The following is a 27,839-nucleotide window of genomic DNA, read 5'->3' as shown; positions in this document are numbered from 1 at the left end:
TCTATTTAGGTTCTTCTTCAGGTACACCTTGCAAGCTGTAACATATATTTAGTTACTTGAATCTGACTCAGATTCTCTCTCTCAGACTAGCCTAAAATCTTCTAATGAATTACATGTGATTTGAATCTAGATTTACTTATTATACCATTCACCTTATTTCCAATTATGTCAGATATGTACATTTTCTCAAAAGAGAATGTCTTATGTAGAGACCATCAAGACTGTATATTCAAACATCTCTCTAATTTACTCACATGCAATCCGTGGCTGGTACTGGTTCATAGTTTCCATAGACATGGTCCCTGATTGCTGTGCACATTGTGCTATTTCTGTCTGTTGGAAGAAGGGTGCCTGGTTTGGTGACAAGTCCTAGATTATGAAACAATATATTCCGCTGCTCAATACCATCCTCCATGAAAAAACAATGGCCTAGTGTATTGTATCCAACAGTGTCTTTTATCTGCAGAAATAAAAAAAAATGTTTCATCAGATCTCTCTATATATAAATAGTTCTAAATATAACTATGGGGACACGGCTCTCCTTCTGAACTACAGTTCAATTATGTTTTTCCTATGTCCCCAAATAAATCCATGGTAAACAAATCTTCAGGGTGTCTTTGAATCTGTTTCCACTAGCTTAATTTCTGACAATATTTTTTATTTCACAAAATAATTAGTCACCAACAGCTATGGCACTACCAGGTTAACACATGAAATGTCCCTAAGTGTTAGAAATCATGTTTATACTTCTTGCCAAAGAGTTGTCCCATATTCTCTCTCTTTTATGAGATGGAGAAAATGAAACTATCAAAGGCCTGGAGGCTAAAACATACAAAGAACAGCTGCAGGACTTGAGTTTGGCTAGTCTAAAGAAAATAAGAAATAGGGGAGACATGATAGCAGTATTCCAGTATTTGAGGGGCTGCCATAAGGCAGAGGCGGTCAGATTGTTCACCAGAGCACCAGAGGGAAGGACGAGAAACAATGGCTGGAAACTGACCAAGGAGACAAGCAACCTGGAATTAAGGAAAAACTTCTTGATAGTGAGGACAATCAACCAGTGGAACAGCTTACCCCCAGAAATCGTGGGCGCTCCATCACTGGAGATTTTTAAGAAGAGACTGGACATCCAGCTGTCTGAGGTGGTAAAGGTTCTCCTGCTTGAGCAGGGGGCTAGACTAGAAGACCTCCAAGGTCCCTTCCAGCTTCTATTCTATTCAATTCTATTCTATTCTATTCTATTCTATTCCATTCCATTCCATTCCATTCCATTCCATTCCATTCCATTCCATTCCATTCCATTCTACTATAATAGTCTATAAACAGTGATGATTCCAACAATTCATGATGTGCATGATCAATGCAAGCTGAAGAATTAAAAGGCTTAAAAGTTTTAGAAAAGGTCACAGATACAACATTATGAATGTGGCAGCCCTCTCATACATACATTTTATTTCACTTTGCTTCTGAAATATAAACATAGCGCTGCCTAGGCTATCCCAATTACATTTCTAAATATGATTATAATCTGTGGTTTGGAGGAAATCATGGTTAGCAAAGCCATGCCATAAACATAATGGTTTCATGTTAAAAAGGATAAACATTGCTTTCTGTACCTCTGCAATCAAGGCTGGCAGCAAAATCAGGAATACCGAAAGACCTATTTCATTTTGGTTATTTGCACATTCAGTCTCCAAACTTTTCATTCATTCATTGCTCTTACCAGCAAACCATTTGTGGCATGAATTGACACACATCTGGAGAAACAATGATGAATTGAGAGGCCTTCTACATAAGTCCTGTATGTATATCCTCCTTTCTCATCCACATCACCACAACGGTGAAAGTGAACAGGGTATCTGCCAGGCACTTGTTGACCCATCTGCTTCAGCTCCACATGAGAGAGATGAACAGATGTGAAATTCTTTAAAATCTGGAAGAACATGCAAAAATAATCCAACTTATTGTTCACATTTCCTTCAATGGTAATGCTTTGTATGTCTTAGAAAAATATTTAAACAATCTTAACATTAGGGTAAATACAAGTAATCTAGGATTAACTATATTAGCCGAACTAAAAAGGGTAAGTAAATATTACAAAGAGTAACTTATTACTAAAAAGGAGACCATTGATAAGAGAAAATTCCTAAACTAAAAGATTTTTCAGGGTTCCCTTTTTGCTATGTTAATTTTCTCTGCAAGGGCTATTTCCAACATTAAATATTAATGAACCAGACTTTTTTTTACTTTTTCAATGTTTATTTAATAATAAATGAAGAATCTAGCAGCATGAATTTAATTTTCCACACAGTATCATTTTATAAGATGGGCAATAAAGCCACTAGAATTAATTACCAAAGTAAGTTCTGTAATGTTTACTATTTCCTTAATCAAAATTCTCTCTCTCTGTGTGTGTGTGTGTGTGTGTATGACAGAGAGAGAGAGAGATGCATGTGCAGGAAAGAAAATCAAACACCAACTTAATTGTGGTCCTTCCAATATAATCTATAAAATCTTCGACTGATAGAATGCAAAATTGTAGGAAGGTTTAGTACCACGCATGATTTTTTTATAATCAAATATTTATGCTTTGATAAAATGGGAGTTTAAAGGAATTTTATACCAAAGAGTTCTAAGCTGACAGATCCTCTTATACAGAGTCATCACTTAGCGTCAATTGAGACCACGTTGTGGTCGCTAAATAGAAAATCACATGAGCACAACTGAGCTTGCAACCTTATTTCTCCTACAGTCATTACTTGACTAAGCATCACATGACTAAGACTTAAAACTTAACTCTGCTTGTGGCAAGTCAGCTGCACCATGCACACAAGGTGAAGATGGGACAATGGCACGCTGCAATGATCATAAATGCAAAGATTGGTTGCAGTTATCTTTAGCACCATTATAACTTTGAATGGTCACTGCATGAGGCGTACCTATAATTTTAAAGACTTTCAAGAGAACTCATACCTACTATAAGAATTCTGTGTAACATGGGAAGAGAATTTTTCCTTTTAAATGATGTGGCTGTACATCTTGCTTTAAGTATTGCCTCGCAACAATTAATTGATGTATTAATTTAATAAAAACACAAACATAATATTTAAAGTAACCTAACCATGAAATTAAATACAGAACAGCAGGTGAAAAGCTCCTCTGTTTAATTACCTGTTTAATCATAAGCTGTATCATCTCTACAGTATATAAATCAAGTATCACTGCAATTGAGTTGTTGCAGAATAGAATTAGTGGGCTAAATTTGGCTTCTGTATAAAGGCAGCTTCACTTCTTCATGCCATAAAAATCAACAAGATTTAAAGAGTGGACCTAGAAATACCGATGCTGCAACATGATCAATATTTCACACAGCTGTTCAACCTAATGCTTAACAGGCAGCAGTCACTAAATGGTATGGAACAGGATGGAATTCCCTCCACTGTGTCCTATTTGCAAGATCAAAAGCCACTGGTTGCCTTGATACGATGAAATTAAAACTTTTCCTTCTATACCTTGATATGTCCACCAAAAGTATCATAACTGAAGAATCTGCAATCTTTGCCAGTATAGCAAGAATCTTCCATCTCTCCTGTGATTATGATGTTTCTAGTGAGAATTCCAACTTCTGCCCTCATATCTACTCCATCCACGATTTCTCCCACATGCAGGAACTGAGGCATTTCTGGTGCAAAAGAGAGAAAACAAATGAGAAAACGATGAAAATGACACACTCTTCACTACTGTAAATACAAGTAGCCAACTGGCTCATATTAACTTCATTCAAAAAAAAAAGGGAAAAAAAGCTACTTCCCTCTCTGAATAGATCAGATTTGGTTTACAAGGATTCGGGTTTTAACTCTGCCTGAAAATACAATGCATCAAAAAGGAGAGCAGGAAAAGGTTTTTTTAACCATTCTTTTTTTATTTAGTACATGACAAAAAGTGGATTCCGCCTACATGAACTCTTGTTCTTTGAAAAAAATTTTTTTTTACCCTGCTTAGAATATTTTTTCTTAATCTAGGTTTATAGGTCACTTGAGATATCCTCATTTATATGTGTTAACATTCTTACATCTATCTGCTTTTTAAAATAATTATAGTACTATATTACTATTAGAAATAATAATTTGTAATTAGCGGTAGTAGCTAATAATCTAGCACGCTGAAATGTTTTAAGCAGTTTGCAATTGTGTTATAAAAATCTTGCAAAGTCACTACTTTGTCCTGGGTAGCAGAGTGACTACACTAAAGCAAGATTACAGCCAAGAACATTTTGATTAACCACTCAGATTCTTAGCTATTTTATTTCAATATTTCTTGGACTTGCTGACTGAGCAATTTCCTTAGATTTGTAATTGCCTGCAGAAATACAACACCAGAAGGCAGAGAATCTGCAAAAAGCTTAGCATCCAATATAACACTGGGAGCACATGTGGATGCATGTGAAGGGGCACAAGGCTAATGACTGTAGATAAAGATACTTTACTGGTGCCATCCTTGTCTTTGAGAAATTCTGCAAAGCAAAGGTTATGTAAGGGAAGAATTGTTTTCAACTTGAGAGTCATGAGAAATATGCATTCAAGGCAATAACACATAATACATATGCATGGATTATTGGTCTGAATTGGTGAGAAATATTACGATCGTACAATTCTGCATCTAAAGATCATTCAAGACTTCGCTATTTTATTGATGTTCCTGGTGGGTTAGATCCAGTTAAGTACACGAGAGTGTCCAAAGGTCACCTCACTTTGTTTCCCATCATAGCATTTCAATCTCTCTAATTATGCTATGTAAATATACTGGACAGTCTAGACCAGGGGTCTTCAAACTTGGCCCTTTTATGACTTGTGGACTTCAACTCCCAGAATTCCTCAGCCAGCATGCCTAGCTGAGGAATTCTGGGAGTTGAAGTCCACAAGTCATAAAAGGGCCAAGTTTGAAGACCCCTGTTCTAGAGATAAAATGAGGGCCTGAATAGTGAAAGGGGTTAAAATCAGGAGAGGTGCATTCTATGAGTTGATGCCATAAGGAAAAAAAATAATGCCAGCTAGCCTACATGCTTAACTTTAGACCAATCCATCATTCATGTCATCCTTGACTTACAACCCTACAGGGACCAGACCTTCTGTTGCTAAGCAATGCGGTTTTTAAGTAGTTGCGCCCAATTTTATGAACTTGTTTGGAGTACTTGTTAAGGGAATCCAGCTTCTCCCACTGACTTGCTTACTGGAATTTCCCTGGGAAAATTACAAAGGCAATTGTGTGATGTGAGGACACTGCAACCATTGTACATACATGCTGGTTGCCCAATGCCTGAATTTTGATTACACAACTGAAGGGAAGCTGCGACAGCGGTTAAGTGTGAGGCCCGGCGTAAGCCATGTTTTTCAGTGCTGGTATAACTCTACAGTGTTGTTAAATGAATTGCTGTAAGTCGAGGACTACCAAAATTGCATAAGACAGCATTATCAGAAAAAAATAGCTTTCAATATGCCTGCACCTACAAACCAACTAAAACATGAACAATCCAACTGAAAATGACAATCTGATGAGGCATCAAAGATTTACTTTCTTCCAAATTCCATATGCTGTTGAAATGTGTGTTAAAAAACTTAAATTTTGCCCCAAACATTAGAATAGAATGCATATATGCATACACCTCATGTGTGCACACATACAAATGCACACACAGGTGCACCCACAAATGAACACACCTACAAGTAATAGAACAAAGTGGTTTTATAGGTCTGAGCAGCTCTTTGGAATAATATTAGATTATCAAAATACTTAAATACGTAATTTATTTTTTATGAATTTATCTTCTATATTGGAAGCAAATATTTCCACATAAAAATGGCAGTTTCTTCATTAAAATATACAATTGTCATGTTTTCTTAAGTGTAAGATTCTCTTTGCACTAAGTAGACTTTGTGCTATGGAAATATCATTTTTATTACTATTTTTGAATAAGAGTAATGTCTTATTCAAAAGCAGCAGCATGCTCTTTTATCTTATTTTTGAATAAGACTAATGTGTTGAATCTTAGCACATTAATAATATAACAGGCTTTTGGCTTTATTATGGCTCTTTCATTATGGTGGCTGCATTATGCCTTTTTTTTGGTAATAAATCATATATAGCAGAGGTCCCCAACTTTTTGGGCACCAGGGACCAGTTCCACAGAGAGAGGTTTTTCCATGGACTGAAGAGGCTGTGGTTTTGTATGCTGCCTGCATTCCGCAGATGGGGCTTCGCTTGTTTGTGTGGACCAGTTGCTGGCACGCTGTGGCCCAGTACCGGTCCACAGACTGGGGGTTGGGGACCCGATGTATAGAATATAATTTTTCCCCAGACATAAATCCTTCAAACGAGTTGATGTTCCAAGATCTACCGTATATACTTGAGTATAAGCCGACTCGAGTATAAGCCGAGACCCCCAATTTCACCCCCAAAAACTGGAAAAAGTTATTGACTCGAGTATAAGCCGATCCGCCGTTCTGCAAGCCTGAATACACAGGAATACCCTGTGTGGCCGCGGCTCGTCGGCAGGTCTCCGTTCCTCCTGCCGACCTTTGGGGAGGTTTGGGCGCCTCCCCAAACCTCCCCAAACCTCGGCAGGTCTCCGTTCCTCCTGCCGACCTTTGGGGAGGTTTGGGCGCCTCCCCAAACCTCCCCAAACCTCGGCAGGTCTCCGTTCCTCCTGCCGACCTTTGGGGAGGTTTGGGCGCCTCCCCAAACCTCCCCAAACCTCGGCAGGTCTCCGTTCCTCCTGCCGACCTTTGGGGAGGTTTGGGCGCCTCCCCAAACCTCGGCAGGTCTCCGTTCCTCCTGCCGACCTTTGGGGAGGTTTGGGCGCCTCCCCAAACCTCTGCAGGTCTCCGTTCCTCCGCGCAGACCTGCCGACCTTTGGGGAGGTTTGGGCGCCTCCCCAAACCTCGGCAGGTCTCCGTTCCTCCTGCCCACCTTTGGGGAGGTTTGGGCGCCTCCCCAAACCTCCCCAAACCTCGGCAGGTCTCCGTTCCTCCTGCCGACCTTTGGGGAGGTTTGGGCGCCTCCCCAAACCTCGGCAGGTCTCCGTTCCTCCTGCCGACCTTTGGGGAGGTTTGGGCGCCTCCCCAAACCTCGGCAGGTCTCCGTTCCTCCTGCCGACCTTTGGGGAGGTTTGGGCGCCTCCCCAAACCTCCCCAAACCTCGGCAGGTCTCCGTTCCTCCTGCCGACCTTTGGGGAGGTTTGGGCGCCTCCCCAAACCTCCCCAAACCTCGGCAGGTCTCCGTTCCTCCTGCCGACCTTTGGGGAGGTTTGGGCGCCTCCCCAAACCTCGGCAGGTCTCCGTTCCTCCGCGCAGACCTGCCGACCTTTGGGGAGGTTTGGGCGCCTCCCCAAACGTCCCCAAACCTCGGCAGGTCTCCGTTCCTGTTTGGGGAGGTTTGGGCGCCTCCCCAAACCTCCCCAAACCTCGGCAGGTCTCCGTTCCTCCGCGCAGACCTGCCGACCTTTGGGGAGGTTTGGGCGCCTCCCCAAACCTCCCCAAACCTCGGCAGGTCTCCGTTCCTGTTTGGGGAGGTTTGGGCGCCTCCCCAAACCTCCCCAAACCTCGGCAGGTCTCCGTTCCTCCGCGCAGACCTGCCGACGTTTGGGGAGGTTTGGGGAGGCGCCCAAACCTCCCCAAAGGTCGGCAGGAGGAACGGAGACCTGCCGAGGTTTGGGGAGGTTTGGGGAGGCGCCCAAACCTCCCCAAAGGTCGGCAGGAGGAACGGAGACCTGCCGAGGTTTGGGGAGGTTTGGGGAGGCGCCCAAACCTCCCCAAAGGTCGGCAGGAGGAACGGAGACCTGCCGAGGTTTGGGGAGGCGCCCAAACCTCCCCAAAGGTCGGCAGGAGGAACGGAGACCTGGGGAGGTTTGGGGAGGCGCCCAAACCTCCCCAAAGGTCGGCAGGAGGAACGGAGACCTGCCGAGGTTTGGGGAGGCGCCCAAACCTCCCCAAAGGTCGGCAGGAGGAACGGAGACCTGGGGAGGTTTGGGGAGGCGCCCAAACCTCCCCAAAGGTCGGCAGGAGGAACGGAGACCTGGGGAGGTTTGGGGAGGCGCCCAAACCTCCCCAAAGGTCGGCAGGAGGAACGGAGACCTGCCGAGGTTTGGGGAGGTTTGGGGAGGCGCCCAAACCTCCCCAAAGGTCGGCAGGAGGAACGGAGACCTGCCGAGGTTTGGGGAGGTTTGGGGAGGCGCCCAAACCTCCCCAAACGTCGGCAGGTCTGCGCGGAGGAACGGAGACCTGCCGAGGTTTGGGGAGGCGCCCAAACCTCCCCAAATGTCGGCAAGTCTCCGTTCCTCCGCGCCCTGCCTGCCTGCTTCTTTCCGCTGCGGAAAGAAGCAGGCAGGCAAGGCGCGGAGTTTGGGGAGGTGCGCGCGCACGTCCCCAAACCTCCCCAAACTTCGGCAGGTCTCGGACGGCGGTGGCTTGGGAGAGGTGCGGGCGATCCCGGAAGCACCAAAGCCTCGGCCGCGCACAAGTCCTCGGTAAGTTTTTTTGTTGACTGGAGTATAAGCCGAAGTGGAATTTTTCAGCCCAAAAAGTGGGCTGAAAAATTCGGCTTATACTCAAGTATATACGGTAATTCAGAATTAACTAACACTAGCATGCAAAGTACAACAGTTACAAAAAGAACATTTAATGCATAGAGGCTGTGTTGGATGTTAGCAGGTAAAGTGAAGTTGGTTTCTTGCACAAAAATCCAGCCTGACTGTACATGCCTGCGAAGTAGGAAGGTATGAAGTTCTTGACAGATTTTTGAAACACTGAAGGAAACAGGATATTAAATGAATAGAAAGCCGAGGAACTGCTTCCATTTGGGAATAGTTTGCTTGCCTTTCCTCATTCATGTGAGAGAGCTGGCACAAGCTTTCTGCAGGTGCTGAAGTCTGAGGACTAAGAGAAGCAAAGAATAAAATTTCACTAGTAAGAGGATGAGATCCATATTTCAAGCAGAAGGGACAGCTCACTGCAGCAAGATAAAATTATCCTGAGAATATTTAGGATTCACTTGAAATTAAAGGCATTGGGGAAACAGAAATTTCAATGTCACCAATTCTTGCAATATTAGGGCTATTCCTGTGTTATCTTCAGTCCCATCTAAATTAAAGTACAGTAATCTCTTCTTCACCACAGTAGTAATCTGGCTGGGATGATATCATCTTTTCCTGCCTTCTTACATCCAGGCTCCACAACCTTAATAATACACATTCAATCCACTGCAAAATCACTTCTGAGGTGACGTGTCCACCAGTTTCTAACTCTTTAAATACAGGTAGTTTCTTGCTGAACAACCTTTTAAAATTCTTCTTGTGATCTTTAAGACAAATTAAAAATAAAGCAAGAAATGGTTCACTAAGTTAGCTCTTCTCTTAGAAGCTAAACTACTATTAAACCTTCAAATCATAATTAAAAATTAATTTCAATAAATATTAATCATGAATTTTCAAAATAATTATAAAATCAGATGTTAACCATTTAATCATGCAAGTGTGATGGGCAGTATAGAAATTTTATAAATAAATGATTATACTGATAGTGATTTTTTCAACATTATTATACTTAAAGAATTCAAAGTTTACACTGACCGGATCCAGGCATTATAATTACTACTAGCGTAACTCAGCTAAAATGGATGCCCCTAATCTGAATACACCTTCAAATCATACATTTAAGATCATTTAAGACAGGGGTGTCAAACTGCCGGCCCATGGGCCAGATGCGTCATCCAGATGTTACGCCCACCCCATTGCCAGCAATGGCAAAACCGTCCCGATACGTTGCGCGACATCATGTGAAGTCATGAGTTTGACATGTCTAATTTAAGAGTTACTTTAAAACAGCCATGCTTTCTGCTAAGAACAATAATTATGAGGACCAGAATAGAATAGAGCTGGAAGGGACCTTGGAGGTCTTCTAGTCCAGCCTCCTGCTCAAGCAGGAGAACCTATACCATTTCAGACAAGTCCAGTCTCTTGTTAAAAGTCTCCAGTGATGGAGCACCCACAATTTCTGGGGTAAGCTGTTCCACTGATTAATTGTCCTCATTGTCAGGAAGTTTCTCCTTAATTCCAGGTTGCTTCTCTCCTTGATCAGTTTCTAACCATTGTTTCTCATCCTTCCCTCTGGTGGTTTGGAGAATAGTTTAACCTCCTCTTCTTTGTGGCAGCCCCTCAAATACTGAAATACTGCTATCATGTCACCCCTATTTCTTCTTTTCTTTAGACTAGCCAAACCCAAGTCCTGCAGATGTTCTTCATGATTTAGTCTCCAGGCCTTTGATCATTTTAGTTGCTTTTCTCTGAACTTTTTCCAAGGTCTCAACATCTTTGTTGTAGTATGGTGACCAAAATTGGCTGCAGTATTCCAGGTATGGTCTTACTAGGGTTTTATAAAGCGGTACTAATACTTTGCATGATCTTGATTCTATGCCTCTGTTTATACAACCCAGGATTGTATTAGCTTTTTTGGCTGCTGCTGCACACTGTTGGCTCATAGTCAAGTGATCGTCCACTAGTACTCCAAGGTCCCTCTCACAGTTGATATTTTTGAGCCATGTTTCACCTAATTTATACTTGTACCTTTGATTTTTTCCTGCCTAAATGTATTTTCCAACCTCTGCAACATTTCACAAAATTCATCGAAAATTGTTTATTTTGCTTTGCATGTTTTTTCTCTACCAGAATATTATATTTCTTAATATCTCAGAAGCATTAGGCTGTGAAGAAATAGAACATCTAGAACACACCTGTTTTTCTTAGTAAGAATTTGCATCAAATTCTGGTTAGCCAGCCTTAGATGTAGTTATAGGCAGTGTTATAAATCCAAGATAAGAGAAGGGCAAAGAGTAGGGGGGGGGGAAATGACCCCAATCTCTTAGTGAAGAGACCTGTTGTCAAGCCCCGCCGGTCCGCCGCCCGCTCGGGCCTCGACATTGCCACCGTCGGGCCCCGGAACCTGCCGCAATGGGCGTGGCTTCATCCAAACACTGCGGAGCGCGCCGCAGCTCCGCCGATCAGCTGGCTGGCGTCCAGCTGATCGGCGCACCCCCTCCGGATTGTCGTGAGGCGCGCCGCAGCTCTGCCGAACAGCCCCCTGAGAAGATGGGCGTGGCTTCGCCCGAGCACCGCGGCGCGCGCCGCGGCTCCGCCGATCAGCTGGCCGGCGCCCAGCTGATCGGCGCACCCCCTCCGGATCGTCGGGCCCCGGGCAATCGATCGATGGGCGTGGCTTCGTCTGCCGCCACAGCATGCCGCCGCAGCCCCGCTGAGCGGCCAGCCGCTCCCCAGCTGATCGGCGCGCCCGGGCAGCACCTTTCCCGGACCCCGGACGCCCATGTAGGGGGCGTGGCTTCGCCCGGACTTCACGGAGCGCACCGCTGCAATCCTGCCGAGCAGCTGGCCGACGCTGGACTGCGGACGGCGCCCGAGCAGCAATGGGCTGAACCAATTGGGCAGTTGGACACGCTCCAGCAGACTGTGGAGGGGGGTGTGGCTGTACCTATTTCGCCACCCTCTGTTACTGGATTCGGGGGGAGTTTAACGCCCGCAACACCAGCACGGACTGGGGCGCGCGAGGGAGCGGAAGGACAGAACTCACCTGGGAGGGGCTTTGACGGGCTGCAGCAGTGCACACGATGGGTGGTGGCTATGCACGGTGATGGGTGGGGTGTTTATGGGGAGGCGGGCGGATGCCGGTTTGCTTTGAAGGGGTGGGGTTAGGGTGTGGTAACATGATAAAAGAGCGTTGAGGCTAGGTGCCTCAACGCTGACTTTACCGCGGTTTGCTTTGTGGAAGAAATAAACCTAGTCACCCGTTCCTTTTGGAGTGCTTTTGTTTCCTGGCAGAGGACGTCGTGACAGTAAGTCAGCGTTGTTCCAGGATACCTACTGCTGTTACTCACGCTTTGGGCATGGCAGAGGATCCATCGGGGCTTGGTATGGCAGCCGAGGAGGAAGGGGCTGTTGGGGCTGCAGTTGCTGCTCCACCTGATCCTGGCGTGACAGAGGGGCCAGCAGTGCGGCCGAAGACCAAGGGAGTTATGGCCTCGGCTGTGGCTGGTGATGGTTGGGAGGAAGGGTCTCTGGCTCAGAGTGGGGAGGAGTGGCAGAGCCCTCCCTTGGAGCGTTTGGACCAAGTTCGTGGAGAGGGCCGTTCACGGGCCTCGGTGTCGGCTTGGAGGGAGCGGCGGCTGACGGAGGAGGAGGGCGAGGAGTGGAGCTACTCCACGGCCCCAGGGGCCTATACGATGGATGTGTTGCGGGACCGTTTTGGGGAGTTTGGATATCAGGACACTGCACCTTGGTCGCCTTCGGGACCGGCTCAGGAGACGCGGCGATGGTCGCTACAGAGGTTGACACCTGGCCAGTCGGGCCAGCCCAGTTTCCGCTTGGCAGGCCCAAGGTTTCGGGGCCCGTCATCACGACTGACGGAGATGGGAGCTGCTCAGGCCGACCGACAACACCCCGGGGCGTCAGACCAGGCAGAAGCCACTAGGTGGGCAACAACGGCCGGGGCGTCCGCCAGGCCATGGAGCGGGCGGCACCAAGCACCAGGTATAAGGGGGCCCAGGGCCCAGGGGGGCCCCTGGGGCCCGGGATTGTTCTGGGGCCCTCCACCACTGCCAGTTACGTACGACGGCCACCCTGACCGGCTCGCCATGTTCCTAAGCCACACCATTCACCATCTGGATCAGTACGGTGCAGCCTATGCCTCCCAATGGGCCATGGTGGTGGCCATCACCGCAAGCTTGCAGGGAGAGGCTGCGGCCTGGGCAGCTGACCTGTACGGCGAGCATGCCCGGGAGTTGGCCGATGTCGGACTGTTCCTAGAGTCACTGCGGACGCAGTTTGAGGATGTGGCCCGCACCCATAGGGCTGAGGCGGAGGTGGTGGGGCTTCGACAACAAGGCAGGCCCGCTGCGGAATACGTTGGTGAGTTCCGCAGGGTGGCCCGTAAGCTCCGCTCCTGGCCAGAACGCCTGCTGGTACACCATTTCCAGTCGGGGTTGGACGGTGCGCTACGCAGGGCATGCGTGGTGCGTGGAGTGCCTGAGCGACTACTGGAGTGGTACCGGGTCGCCGTAGAACTTGACGTTCGGCTGCGCGAGTGCAGGGGTAAGTCGGAGGGGGTGGTCGGGGCCCGCAGAACCCCTGAGAAGCCGAAGGAGGAGGAACGGAAGGCCGTGGCTCCAACGGCGAACCCACCTGTGACGCTTCCGCGATCAGCCATAAGATGTTTCCGGTGCGATCAGCCGGGGCACCGAGTGGCTACCTGTCCTTTGCCGGCACCCCGTGCCGCTGCAACAACTCCCGCTGGAAAGGGCCCCACAGCACGAAAGTCGGTGGAGCGTTCCAGAGCTGCTCACCAGTTGGCGACCCTGATGACACCAGCAATCGGCGCAGAAACATCCGAGGTCAACGACCCAGATCCCTACGGGATCCAGGAGGAGGAGAAGAACCCCATGGTGAGTGACCCAGTGGTACCCTTCACAGTTCCAGTCGTGCTCATCAACCCGCGAACGGGACATAGGGAGGCTTGCCTAGCACTGATCGACACAGGCAGCACCCGGTGCCTTATCAGCCAAGCGGTGGTTGCCCGTCATCACGACTGACGGAGATGGGAGCTGCTCAGGCCGACCGACAACACCCCGGGGCGTCAGACCAGGCAGAAGCCACTAGGTGGGCAACAACGGCCGGGGCGTCCGCCAGGCCATGGAGTGGGCGGCACCAAGCACCAGGTATAAGGGGGCCCAGGGGGGCCCCTGGGCCCGGGATTGTTCTGGGGCCCTCCACCACTGCCAGTTACGTACGACGGCCACCCTGACCGGCTCGCCATGTTCCTAAGCCACACCATTCACCATCTGGATCAGTACGGTGCAGCCTATGCCTCCCAATGGGCCATGGTGGTGGCCATCACCGCAAGCTTGCAGGGAGAGGCTGCGGCCTGGGCAGCTGACCTGTACGGCGAGCATGCCCGGGAGTTGGCCGATGTCGGACTGTTCCTAGAGTCACTGCGGACGCAGTTTGAGGATGTGGCCCGCACCCATAGGGCTGAGGCGGAGGTGGTGGGGCTTCGACAACAAGGCAGGCCCGCTGCGGAATACGTTGGTGAGTTCCGCAGGGTGGCTCGTAAGCTCCGCTCCTGGCCAGAACGCCTGCTGGTACACCATTTCCAGTCGGGGTTGGACGGTGCGCTACGCAGGGCATGCGTGGTGCGTGGAGTGCCTGAGCGACTACTGGAGTGGTACCGGGTCGCCGTAGAACTTGACGTTCGGCTGCGCGAGTGCAGGGGTAAGTCGGAGGGGGTGGTCGGGGCCCGCAGAACCCCTGAGAAGCCGAAGGAGGAGGAACGGAAGGCCGTGGCTCCAACGGCGAACCCACCTGTGACGCTTCCGCGATCAGCCATAAGATGTTTCCGGTGCGATCAGCCGGGGCACCGAGTGGCTACCTGTCCTTTGCCGGCACCCCGTGCCGCTGCAACAACTCCCGCTGGAAAGGGCCCCACAGCACGAAAGTCGGTGGAGCGTTCCAGAGCTGCTCACCAGTTGGCGACCCTGATGACACCAGCAATCGGCGCAGAAACATCCGAGGTCAACGACCCAGATCCCTACGGGATCCAGGAGGAGGAGAAGAACCCCATGGTGAGTGACCCAGTGGTACCCTTCACAGTTCCAGTCGTGCTCATCAACCCGCGAACGGGACATAGGGAGGCTTGCCTAGCACTGATCGACACAGGCAGCACCCGGTGCCTTATCAGCCAAGCGGTGGTTGCCCGTCATCACGACTGACGGAGATGGGAGCTGCTCAGGCCGACCGACAACACCCCGGGGCGTCAGACCAGGCAGAAGCCACTAGGTGGGCAACAACGGCCGGGGCGTCCGCCAGGCCATGGAGTGGGCGGCACCAAGCACCAGGTATAAGGGGGCCCAGGGGGGCCCCTGGGCCCGGGATTGTTCTGGGGCCCTCCACCACTGCCAGTTACGTACGACGGCCACCCTGACCGGCTCGCCATGTTCCTAAGCCACACCATTCACCATCTGGATCAGTACGGTGCAGCCTATGCCTCCCAATGGGCCATGGTGGTGGCCATCACCGCAAGCTTGCAGGGAGAGGCTGCGGCCTGGGCAGCTGACCTGTACAGCGAGCATGCCCGGGAGTTGGCCGATGTCGGACTGTTCCTAGAGTCACTGCGGACGCAGTTTGAGGATGTGGCCCGCACCCATAGGGCTGAGGCGGAGGTGGTGGGGCTTCGACAACAAGGCAGGCCCGCTGCGGAATACGTTGGTGAGTTCCGCAGGGTGGCTCGTAAGCTCCGCTCCTGGCCAGAACGCCTGCTGGTACACCATTTCCAGTCGGGGTTGGACGGTGCGCTACGCAGGGCATGCGTGGTGCGTGGAGTGCCTGAGCGACTACTGGAGTGGTACCGGGTCGCCGTAGAACTTGACGTTCGGCTGCGCGAGTGCAGGGGTAAGTCGGAGGGGGTGGTCGGGGCCCGCAGAACCCCTGAGAAGCCGAAGGAGGAGGAACGGAAGGCCGTGGCTCCAACGGCGAACCCACCTGTGACGCTTCCGCGATCAGCCATAAGATGTTTCCGGTGCGATCAGCCGGGGCACCGAGTGGCTACCTGTCCTTTGCCGGCACCCGGTGCCGCTGCAACAACTCCCGCTGGAAAGGGCCCCACAGCACGAAAGTCGGTGGAGCGTTCCAGAGCTGCTCACCAGTTGGCGACCCTGATGACACCAGCAATCGGCGCAGAAACATCCGAGGTCAACGACCCAGATCCCTACGGGAGCCAGGAGGAGGAGGAGGATCCCATGGTGAGTGACCCAGTGGTACCCTTCACAGTTCCAGTCGTGCTCATCAACCCGCGAACGGGACGTAGGGAGGCTTGCCTAGCACTGATCGACACAGGCAGCACCCGGTGCCTTATCAGCCAAGCGGTGGTTGCCCGGCTGGGATTGGAGGTGCGACGCCTGCCGACTCCTCTTCGCTTCCAGCAGGTGGATGGGTCCCTTTTGGGGGGGGCTCCGGTCACCCGGGTGACGAGACCTATTCGATTAGAAATGGGGACCCATTGGGAGACTTTGCGATTCCTTGTTGTTCCATCCATGACGGAGGCAGTGATTCTGGGGTTGACATGGCTCGACAAGTGGGGACCCACGATCTGGTGGGGGGAGGGCTGTCGGCACCTACGGTTGGGGACAGGGCCACAACCACCACCACACGCATATGTGGGACCTTCTGGACAGCTAGATGGCGAGCAAGCTCAAGGGGCTGAGGGGGTGGAGGAGGCCTGCTTTCCACAGGAGTACGCCGACCTGGCAGAGGTTTTCAACGAGAAAGAGTGTGATGCTCTACCTCCACACCGTGCGACGGGCTGCGCCATCGAGCTCGAACCGGGAGTAAAGCTGCCGAAGCCACGCATGTACGCTTTGACGCCTCGCGAGATGCAGGAGCTTCGGCGTTATATCGACAAAAACCTCGCGAGGGGGTTCATCCAACCTGCCCGGTCCAAGATAGCAGCGCCGATACTGTTCCGGGAGAAGAAGGATGGCACGCTTCGCATGTGTGTCGACTTTCGTGGCGTCAACGCGGTCTGCGTAGAACATCTATATCCGCTGCCCCTCATGAGAGATCTCCTGGCACATTTGTCGACGGGACGCATCTTCACGAAGCTAGATTTGCGGGAGGCGTATTATCGGGTGCGGATCAGAGCCGGGGATGAGTGGAAAACGGCGTTTAACTGTCCGCTGGGCAGTTTTCAGTTCCGAGTCATGCCGTTTGGACTCCAGGGGGCCCCAGCCGTCTTTATGCAGATGATAAACCAGGTGCTTCACAAGTACCTGTACCGCGGGGTGCTGGTGTACCTGGATGACATTTTAATTTATACTAACACTATGGAGGAGCACATTGCCCTTGTGCGCCAGGTGTTACGAAGGTTGCTGGCCGCCCGTCTTTACGTGAAACTCTCTAAATGCGGGTTCCATAAGACGAAGCTGGATTACCTGGGGTTTCGAGTGTCAGCGAGCGGCATAGAAATGGACCCTCACAAAGTGGAAGCAGTGCTACAATGGCAGGCGCCGCGGACGCGACGACAGCTGCAGTTTTCTGGGCTTCGCGAACTTTTACCGCCAGTTCATCCCGGGTTTTGCAGCGACAGCCCTGCCGCTGACGGACCTGTTGCGGGCGCGGCAATCCGGGGAGAAGCCACGTCCAGGGTTGGAGCTGGCATGGACCACCACGTGTCAACAGGCGTTCGCAAACCTTGAAAGCCTTGTTCGCTAGGGAGCCGGTGTTGGTACACCCCGATCCAAACCGTCCGTATGTGGTCCAGGTCGCGGCAGTGATGTCGCGGTAGGGGCTGTATTGCTGCAACGGAACCCGAAAGGCGTGCTGCAACCGTGTGCCTACTCCAAACACTGCGGAGCGCGCCGCAGCTCCGCCGATCAGCTGGCTGGCGTCCAGCTGATCGGCGCACCCCCTCCGGATCGTCGTGAGGCGCGCCGCAGCTCCGCCGAACAGCCCCCTGAGAAAATGGGCGTGGCTTCGCCCGAGCACCGCGGAGCGCGCCGCGGCTCCGCCGATCAGCTGGCCGGCGCCCAGCTGATCGGCGCACCCCCTCCGGATCGTCGGGCCCCGGGCAATCGATCGATGGGCGTGGCTTCGTCTGCCGCCACAGCATGCCGCCGCAGCCCCGCTGAGCGGCCAGCCGCTCCCCAGCTGATCGGCGCGCCCGGGCAGCACCTTTCCCGGACCCCGGACGCCCATGTAGGGGGCGTGGCTTCGCCCGGACTTCACGGAGCGCGCCGCTACAATCCCGCCGAGCAGCTGGCCGACGCTGGACTGCGGATGGCGCCCGAGCAGCAATGGGCTGAACCAAGCGGGCAGTTGGACACGCTCCAGAAGACTGTGGAGGGGGGTGTGGCTGTGCCTATTGCGCCACCCTCTGTTACTGGATTCGGGGGGAGTTTAACGCCTGCAACACCAGCACGGACTGGGGCGCGCGAGGGAGCGGAAGGACAGAACTCACCTGGGAGGGGCTTTGACGGGCTGCAGCAGTGCACACGATGGGTGGTGGCTATGCACGGTGATGGGTGGGGTGTTTATGGGGAGGCGGGCGGATGCCGGTTTGCTTTGAAGGGGTGGGGTTAGGGTGTGGTAACATGATAAAAGAGCGTTGAGGCTAGGTGCCTCAACGCTGACTTTATCGCGGTTTGCTTTGTGGAAGAAATAAACCTAGTCACCCGTTCCTTTTGGAGTGCTTTTGTTTCCTGGCAGAGGACGTCGTGACAGTAAGTCAGCGTTGTTCCAGGATACCTACTGCTGTTACTCACGCTTTGGGCATGGCAGAGGATCCATCGGGGCTTGGTATGGCAGCCGAGGAGGAAGGGGCTGTTGGGGCTGCAGTTGCTGCTCCACCTGATCCTGGCGTGACAGAGGGGCCAGCAGTGCGGCCGAAGACCAAGGGAGTTAACAGTCGGGGTTGGACGGTGCGCTACGCAGGGCATGCGTGGTGCGTGGAGTGCCTGAGCGACTACTGGAGTGGTACCGGGTCGCCGTAGAACTTGACGTTCGGCTGCGCGAGTGCAGGGGTAAGTCGGAGGGGGTGGTCGGGGCCCGCAGAACCCCTGAGAAGCCGAAGGAGGAGGAACGGAAGGCCGTGGCTCCAACGGCGAACCCACCTGTGACGCTTCCGCGATCAGCCATAAGATGTTTCCGGTGCGATCAGCCGGGGCACCGAGTGGCTACCTGTCCTTTGCCGGCACCCGGTGCCGCTGCAACAACTCCCGCTGGAAAGGGCCCCACAGCACGAAAGTCGGTGGAGCGTTCCAGAGCTGCTCACCAGTTGGCGACCCTGATGACACCAGCAATCGGCGCAGAAACATCCGAGGTCAACGACCCAGATCCCTACGGGAGCCAGGAGGAGGAGGAGGATCCCATGGTGAGTGACCCAGTGGTACCCTTCACAGTTCCAGTCGTGCTCATCAACCCGCGAACGGGACGTAGGGAGGCTTGCCTAGCACTGATCGACACAGGCAGCACCCGGTGCCTTATCAGCCAAGCGGTGGTTGCCCGGCTGGGATTGGAGGTGCGACGCCTGCCGACTCCTCTTCGCTTCCAGCAGGTGGATGGGTCCCTTTTGGGGGGGGCTCCGGTCACCCGGGTGACGAGACCTATTCGATTAGAAATGGGGACCCATTGGGAGACTTTGCGATTCCTTGTTGTTCCGCCGGAACCTGCCGGAACCTGCCGCAATGGGCGTGGCTTCATCCAAACACTATGGTACGACACATAACTCCTGAGGAGCCTTTCCACTGTGGCGTTGGCCCTTTCTGCGGCCCCGTTAGTGCTCGGGTGGTAACCGGAGCTGAGTCCCTGGGTAGACCCAATGTGCCGCAGGAACTCCCGCCAAAACTGTGCTGTAAACTGGACCGGTCCGCCGCCTGCAAGTATTTGCAGTTACGGGTACCGAGCAGGAAGCTAGGGCCCAAGTACCTTGGCCCGTTTCAAGTGGTCCAAGTAATCAACCCTGTGACTGTTCGTCTACGATTGCCAAAGTTCCTGGGGAAGATCCACCCTGTCTTCCATAGTAGCCTACTAAAGCTCGCTAGAGGAGTTCCAGGGAAGGCGGGTGGGAATGCTCCGGGACCTGTTCACGGGGACCGGTACGAAATACAGGCAATCTTAGACTCTCGGGTACGGAGGAGGCAGATACATTACCTCGTGATGTGGAAGGGGTATCCACTGGCAGAGGCCTCATGGGTGGAGAAAGGGGATGTGCAGGCATCTCGCCTGATCACGGCTTTTCACCGTGCACATCCGTCCAAACCGGGGGGTAGCGCTGGGGACTCAGCAGCCTGTCTTCGCGGAGGTCTATCCTGTTGTTCTTCTCTTGCAGGAGGGCAGGTGGTAGGGGAAGCCGACTGTCAAGCCCCGCCGGTCCGCCGCCCGCTCGGGCCTCGACATTGCCACCGTCGGGCCCCGGAACCTGCCGCAATGGGCGTGGCTTCATCCAAACACTGCGGAGCGTGCCGCAGCTCCGCCGATCAGCTGGCTGGCGTCCAGCTGATCGGCGCACCCCCTCCGGATCATCGTGAGGCGCGCCGCAGCTCCGCCGAACAGCCCCCTGAGAAGATGGGCGTGGCTTCGCCCGAGCACCGCGGAGCGCGCCGCGGCTCCGCCGATCAGCTGGCCGGCGCCCAGCTGATCGGCGCACCCCCTCCGGATCGTCGGGCCCCGGGCAATCGATCGATGGGCGTGGCTTCGTCTGCCGCCACAGCATGCCGCCGCAGCCCCGCTGAGCGGCCAGCCGCTCCCCAGCTGATCGGCGCGCCCGGGCAGCACCTTTCCCGGACCCCGGACGCCCATGTAGGGGGCGTGGCTTCGCCCGGACTTCACGGAGCGCGCCGCTGCAATCCCGCCGAGCAGCTGGCCGACGCTGGACTGCGGATGGCGCCCGAGCAGCAATGGGCTGAACCAAGCGGGCAGTTGGACACGCTCCAGCAGACTGTGGAGGGGTGTGTGGCTGTGCCTATTTCGCCACCCTCTGTTACTGGATTCGGGGGGAGTTTAACGCCCGCAACACCAGTACGGACTGGGGCGCGCGAGGGAGCGGAAGGACACAACTCACCTGGGAGGGGCTTTGACGGGCTGCAGCAGTGCACACGATGGGTGGTGGCTATGCACGGTGATGGGTGGGGTGTTTATGGGGAGGCGGGCGGATGCCGGTTTGCTTTGAAGGGGTGGGGTTAGGGTGTGGTAACATGATAAAAGAGCGTTGAGGCTAGGTGCCTCAACGCTGACTTTACCGCGGTTTGCTTTGTGGAAGAAATAAACCTAGTCACCCGTTCCTTTTGGAGTGCTTTTGTTTCCTGGCAGAGGACGTCGTGACACCTGTATTAAAGTTTTACTGCTTGATGTGAGCATGAATTATCCTAATAACATTATTGTCCAACATAAGAAGTCACTTATCTCTGTAGCAGGCATAAGACAAACACTACAGAAAGAAACAATGGTATGCTAAATACTTCAATGCTTAAGACAGCCACTCCAAATAAGGAAAATGCATGGGAGGCAGGAACAATAAAAGGGGAAAGTTTTATTTACAGATAACCAAAAATAATAGACATTTTTGCATTGGCATTGATCCAATTTCAGTTGAACATTTGGATTATAAAAATGAGTATGTGGATGCAAATGTTTAATCAACTCAATGTCATGGTTCCGACAGATGAAACTCTTCAAAAGAACTTCGAGGCATTGTTTACCTTAAAGAATCTTTTATTTGAGTAACAAAGTATTGGCGCTACATAGTTAAAGCCAAAAACTGAATTCCCCTCCCCTGGGCACAAAGTAGCAAAGTTCAATTCCCTTCTCCAATTGACAGTCATAAATCACATCCCCCAATTAGCTTGAAGCTGGGCTTTCTCTCCCCAGCCCTCCAGCCCGACAAATCTTTACTAACTATGGGCCCAATGACCTTGGATTCCCACGGCTGAGTTATTATTGTTATGACTAACTGGACTCTCATCCATATCCCCCCTCCCAGCATCAACTAACTCTAAAAAAGAAAGAGAAAACATGGCTACATTCCCATCTGCTGTCAAAGCAAGAACATCCGATGTTAGCAGCGTTGACATCCAGAGCAAATCAAATTCATTTTGTATCTAATCTCTGAGTCACATCTTAGAGCAAATAAATTTAAAGCAGTCTTTCCTTTCATAAGCATTGGGCCTACAGAATCAATGCCATACATGCCACATCAGAGTCAACTGAGGATTTTAGACAGTGGTGGATATTAAGCACCTAGAAAAATATTCTCAAAGCAAAAAGTCACCAGTACTACATTAATGTCAAATAGCAGAACCATACATTGTGAAAAAAATACAAAGCTTACTAGATACATTCATTTTTACTTCTCAGCTCTTACCTTTCACTTTGACTTGGTATTTGTTGCATTCTGGGCAAGGAAGGAGTGTAAATTCCTCTGTTTGATACATGGAGTAATCAGTGCTTGCTACAACAATCTGGTCTCCAGACTTCCAACTGCTAACATCTTCTGACAAATCCATTATCACTCCATGCACAGCTTTAACCTGAAAACCCCATTTTGGGACACCTTGGAGCAAAAAATTAACAATTTTCTTGGTTCAATTATTATTATTTTTTAAAAAAGTGACCACCTTTGCAAATGCTCAAACTGTATTACATCAAAACAGTTTAATGTACATGCAAATCAAATCAGCAAGACCAAAGGTTGCACAGAGCTAGAGTTGAAGTTTTTAAATACTTTTTTCTTCTGTAACTCCCTATGATTTTTCACCCTTCTCCTTGCTACAATGCCATATGCATAATTTTGAATGCAAAGTCAACATTATGGAGAAGTCAGAAAAGCTTTCCAACAGTCTTTCCAATTTGATGTTCCCAAGATATATGGATTTCAAGTCCAAAATTCTCAGCAGTACCATAGATAAACCTGCCCCCTTCCTTGTACTATGCCATTTAAATTAAGGTCTGGTTGTATGGGTAGAGCTGAAGTTTCCTTTTCCCAATGCTAAGCAAGCATAGACAATGATTGCTCCGATGAAAAACAAGGCTGCATTTGCAGAATACTCCGTAGTTCATATTATTTTTATTTCACAATACTATTTGCCAGAACTGTATGTAATATTGAGCAGCGTGGTGGCTTAGCGGTGAAGACACTCACATCCCACTCGGAAGGTTACGAGTTCACTCCTAGTTAGCAGCAGATGTTTCTCTCCTAGGGTGCAAAGAAACTATCTGCTGTGAACTCCTTGTGGCATCAGGAAGGGCATCTGGCCAGTAAGCGCTCCACTCCTTCCAACTGCTCGACTCTACTCCGAATTAAGGCATTACAGGGAACGCTGTATGTAATATGACTGAATGCACAACAGAATGTAACTGGAATGCCTGATATTCATTAATATAGTCAAAGCATTTGAATTAAAATCTAGATTGCTCCTGGCTATCAGCTTTCCAATTTTGCCTATCTGCAACAGACAGGAATCTAAGAACCTATTTTTTCTTTCATACTTGATATATGTCAGTAAAGCTCATTTCTAATTTAAGAATATTTAATAACTCGTTATGCTTTAAGTGTATTGATTAAAGAGCTACCAAAGCCATGATTTATTTTTCCTATTTAAAAGTAAGAAGGTAGCATATGACCATAAGGAAAAAAAACATTTTAATTAATTTCCATTCTTTTTTAAGATAAAAATATTTTATATGATAGCTACAAGTAACAGTTCTTCCACAAATATAAAAACGTTTTGTAAAAAATAATGCCTAAAAAAAAAACCTGAACAGCAAACCAATACTGGGTTTTCTTGCCAGCAGACTTATCTTTTATATTTATCCCCAAATTCCGTATTTCTTGTGCTTATTAAAACAAAGACATAAAATAGCCATATAAACTTTAGATTTTTCTTTTTTTTACTTCTGGTCTCCAGATTACAGCTTCATATAATCAACATAAGGTACATAGCAATAACAGGTATTCAAAATATAGCAAACCTAGCTGTACAAGATAAACAAAATATTTTTTGTTATCTGGTTTTCTAAAAGAAAAAGAATAAAAATAGCATATTCCTACCAGCAATCCATTCACTGAAAGCCCTCACAATAAATTTCTGGCCATCCACTGTGAAAAATTCTTTCTCTGCAAGAGCCTGTCCTCCTGTATTGTGATTTTCATAGTCTCTCACAGATTCATTACAAGATGAATTTCCGTCACCAATTACACTCACTAAAGCCCAGGCTTGCCTGTAAGAAGAGAGCACAATTGTAATACTTATCCTAAATAGGGTTCTTTAAAAAAAACCACACTAATAATACATGCAAAAATATCAGTATAAAAAAATCCCTCATCAATTTTCCAAATAAAAATACTTCTTCACTTTAATGCATTTAGAAATACTTCCTAGTTGTTCAATTTCATTTATCAGAAGTAGCTTTCCCCAGCTTAGTGTGCTTCAGTTATTAGGGTCATATGGCTACCAACCAGTCACAAACATTTGCCATATTGTCTGGGGCTAACAGGAATTGTAATATCCTCATTTTGACAAGTATCTGGTGGTTACATGGCTGGAGAAGCTTGTTCTGATTTAGTCAAGAATTAATTCCCAGGAAAGAACTGCAGAAGTCTTTTGAACTTAAAAGTCTTTACACTCCTAACATCACATGCAAACCAAAAGAGATAAAAGCTTAAGTTCAAAAAAACAAGCTATAGGTACTTACAGAGAAATATTAGATTTCAAATAATTTCACAATTTGGAAGTTGGCACTTTCCACTTACTCTAACTTAAAACCCACTACCCTATATGTGAATCTTCTATGATAATAAAACAAAATTAGTAAAAGACCAAAGGATACAATTTTTCTAAAAAAAAAGGACTACTGGTTTTATTGGTTTAGTCTTCTAAAATATTGTAAAGATTGATGGAGGCAGTATGTGTCAAGGAAGTTTTAAATATGGAGATAAGCATTGTGCATGCTTGTTTGCCCAAAAGGAAGACAACTTTGAACTGAAGATACTTCCTCAAAAAGGGAGATTATACAAGAACAAATTTATAAATACCCCCAAAATACTATCCATTTGCTGGGGTGGGGCGCAGGGAAAGGAAATGAATCAGTCTGTGTCAGCTGGTGTGAAGGCTTCATTGTGGATACCCTATAAATTACTTATTCAAGCTAGAAAGTAAACCAAGATCAACCTTTCTTACTCCTCCTATCTCCTGAAAATCTATAAATCCTTGACATGAAGTTTTGATCTCCTGGTTTCTATATTGAGTCTACTTTAATACACCTTTGATTTCAAAAGACCAGAAGGAAGAGATTCCATTTTCTTTCCACCATACCGTTTTTCCCCTTCATTGTGTGCTTACAGGTATTAACATTTCTAGCAATGATTTCATTTACAATACCTAGAACTGTTTTCATTTTTTTTTAAAAAAAAGCCCTTGATATTATTTGGTAAACATGCCATTCAATTAACTTAAAAAAACTGTTTCAGTCTTAAACACGAGGAAAAGAATCCTACTGCTACAACTTTGGTTCTGGAAATACAAGAGATGAGCAATTTTAGGACAGAAATGTTAGAATAATTAGGATTAATTATAAAAGGATTAATTATAAAATATTATTTTACAATGATGAATATAACTTTTAGAAGTGTAGTTGATGTTTGTAAAAGTCCATTACAATTCCTATTTTGCTGAAGATGCAATTTTCAAATGCAACAGTAAGATGTATTTCTGTTTCCATCAAACCATTTAAAAAAAGGGAAAAAAACGGTTTCTATTTACATATAACTATTTCTCTTCTTAATATTGGATCTAGAATTTGGTACCTCAGTTTCTATACTCTTGGCTAAATTTTGTGGTTGGTTGCTTAGAAGAGACCAAGGTCAGAATATACAATAACTTTGTTTTATTATGTTAAAATTTCCTGGAGTTTTAAGTTACTGCCTTTTTATCTTGAACTAAAAAAAAATTCCCTGAGAGATGCTAGATTTGTAGTTTATCAATTTGTAGCTATTACAGGCTTCTTTAAAGCAAGAATGAAACCTCATTTTCCAACACCCTCAATTCCAGGTCAAAGTCAAGATGATGGCAGGCAGCAAGTTGATGCAAAGAGGAATAACAATATGATTTAATCTGTTTGGACAACAAGGAACTAAAAAGGAAAGAAAATTCACTTGAGTCAAAGAATTTAAAAAGCCACAGATTGCAGATTTTAATAGACTCTAGCACAATAAAATTTCCTTCTCCCACTTCTCAAAATCTGCTTTGAAAAACTGGAATTTTCTGAATCGAATTTTGAGGACATAGCTAATTTTGAGGCTAGAATAAATACATTTTTACAGTTTCAGTTTCTAGAGGAGGATTAATGAAACTGCTCTCACTGTCAGAAATATGCCACTGGTACTCTAATAAATTTAATACACTGAACATGATGATTTTTATGATCAAATCCTAATTAGTTCAGGGAATTTTCATGAGTCATTTGCAAACTGAGCAGCCTAGAAGCCAAACAAAATAAGTTAAAACATACCACCCAGATTGTTTCTATTTGTTTTTGGGCTATCTGCAAATTGAGTGTTTGAAAGCATTAGTAAAGCACAAAAATTGGTTAAGTAACAACATGAAGAATAATAGTTCTTTGCACGTTACCAAAATAACAGACTTGGCAATTTGCACATCATCATTATGGAATTACATGTTTTAGAAAACCATGTTTGGGGGCCTGATTTATTATTTATTTCTTCTAAACAGACTGTGTTTGCTTGACTGTTTCAGCTCTGACCTGATATAGATTCTTAAGATGATACTAATGTCCTGAAAACACTTTTGAATTTGCAATTTTCTTCCTCCTTATCTTTTCTCTGCTTCCTTCCTTCTCTTTCTCTCTCTCTCTCTCTCTCACACACACACACACACTTCCCCCACCCCTTTTGTGTTGGCAGCGCACAGGCTTTATTAAGATACAGAGGTCTCATAATCAATTCACAGCTATTTTTAATAATGGAATGTAAGCATTTTTCTGGGTATAGCACATAATCCTAACATTTTTCTCTCTGGGATTAGGCATTATTATTATTAATTTATGTTTAAACAGTGAGTAGGAAAGGCTGCTTAAGTAATAACTAAACATTCTACTTAACAGATGCCTTATCTCTACAGTTCAACAAATCCCACAGCAGTCAAAACTAATAATGTTGCAATGAAGTAATTCCTCTAGTGAGGAAATTATCAAACATAATAATCCCCCAGAAATCAATCAGAAATAACAACTGCTTGAACAATATTCAGTCACTTGTACAATCATTATAATTACAATTCAATTATTTCTACTGAAAAATTACTTCATTTATAAACCACACATTTTAACAATTTTCCCTAGTGTTGGGAAGTATCGATTTCAAATCTCAGAATCCCCTAATTCAAGGATCCCCAACCCCTGACCTGTGGACCGGCAGCGGTCCATGGCCTGCCAGAAACTGGTCCATGCAAAACCACAGCCCCTCCGGTCCATGGAAAAACCTCTGCCCTAATTAGTATAATCATTGCTGAGAAATTTGGGAGTTATAGTCAATATATCTGATTTGGGAAAGATTATTTTAATTGCCATTCTATTTTACTGAAAGCAATAGCTTATGAAAGGTAGCCCTCAACTTACAAACAGTTCATGTAGTGACCGTGCAAAGTTACAGCAGCACTGAAAAAAGTGGCTTATGATTGTTTTTCATATTTATTACCGTTGCAGCATCTCCATGGTCACGTGATCAAATTCAGACTCTTGGCAACTGACTCAAATTTATGACCATTGCAGTGTGCCGGGGGTCATGTGATCACCTTTTGTGACCTTCTGACACGCAAAGTCAATGGGTGAAGCCAGATTCAGTTCACAATTGTGTCACTAACTGAACAACTGCAGTGATTCAGTTAACAACTGTGGCAAGAAAGCTTATAAAAATAGGGCAAAATTCATTTAACTCTCTTGGTTAGCAACAGAAATTTTGGGCTCAATGGTGTCGAGGACTACCTGTACAGCACAGTGAAATTTTGAAAGAAATTTACTGTAAGACAATATTAGGACCAATCAAGGTGTGAAAAGGAAGCTATATGCTTTGCGACCATCACAATACTTGATCAAAGCAAAATTTTACATAATCTGCCAAAGGGGAAGAAAAAGAGAGAGATTCTTGAAGATTTAAAGAATCAGCATTTGCTCAGTTTATTCCATTTTCTTAAGATTTTTGGACTAATCAGCAATTTTTACT

The 27,839-nt window shown here is 48.0% G+C and overlaps 1 protein-coding gene across 2 annotated transcripts in view; it reads right to left on the bottom strand.

Moving 5' to 3' along the window:
- CEMIP2 (cell migration inducing hyaluronidase 2) overlaps positions 1 to 27,839 on the bottom strand; it is a 72,246-nt gene that overhangs the window by 19,794 nt on the left and 24,613 nt on the right. For both annotated transcript variants that reach the window (XM_081320570.1, XM_081320571.1), the window contains 5 exons: positions 23,652 to 23,821; positions 21,966 to 22,154; positions 3,513 to 3,682; positions 1,724 to 1,933; positions 255 to 460 (listed from right to left, as the gene is read on the bottom strand). In XM_081320570.1, coding sequence (XP_081176696.1) covers positions 255 to 460; positions 1,724 to 1,933; positions 3,513 to 3,682; positions 21,966 to 22,154; positions 23,652 to 23,821 — 945 coding nt within the window. The remainder of the gene's footprint in view (positions 1 to 254; positions 461 to 1,723; positions 1,934 to 3,512; positions 3,683 to 21,965; positions 22,155 to 23,651; positions 23,822 to 27,839) is intronic.

Source organism: Vipera berus (genome assembly GCF_964194415.1).
Source record: "Vipera berus genome assembly, chromosome: 2".
In the NCBI taxonomy this organism is placed as follows: domain Eukaryota; kingdom Metazoa; phylum Chordata; class Lepidosauria; order Squamata; family Viperidae; genus Vipera; species Vipera berus.
The sequence above is the reverse complement of the archived record's forward strand: the minus strand, read 5'-3'. Positions and strand labels throughout refer to the sequence as shown.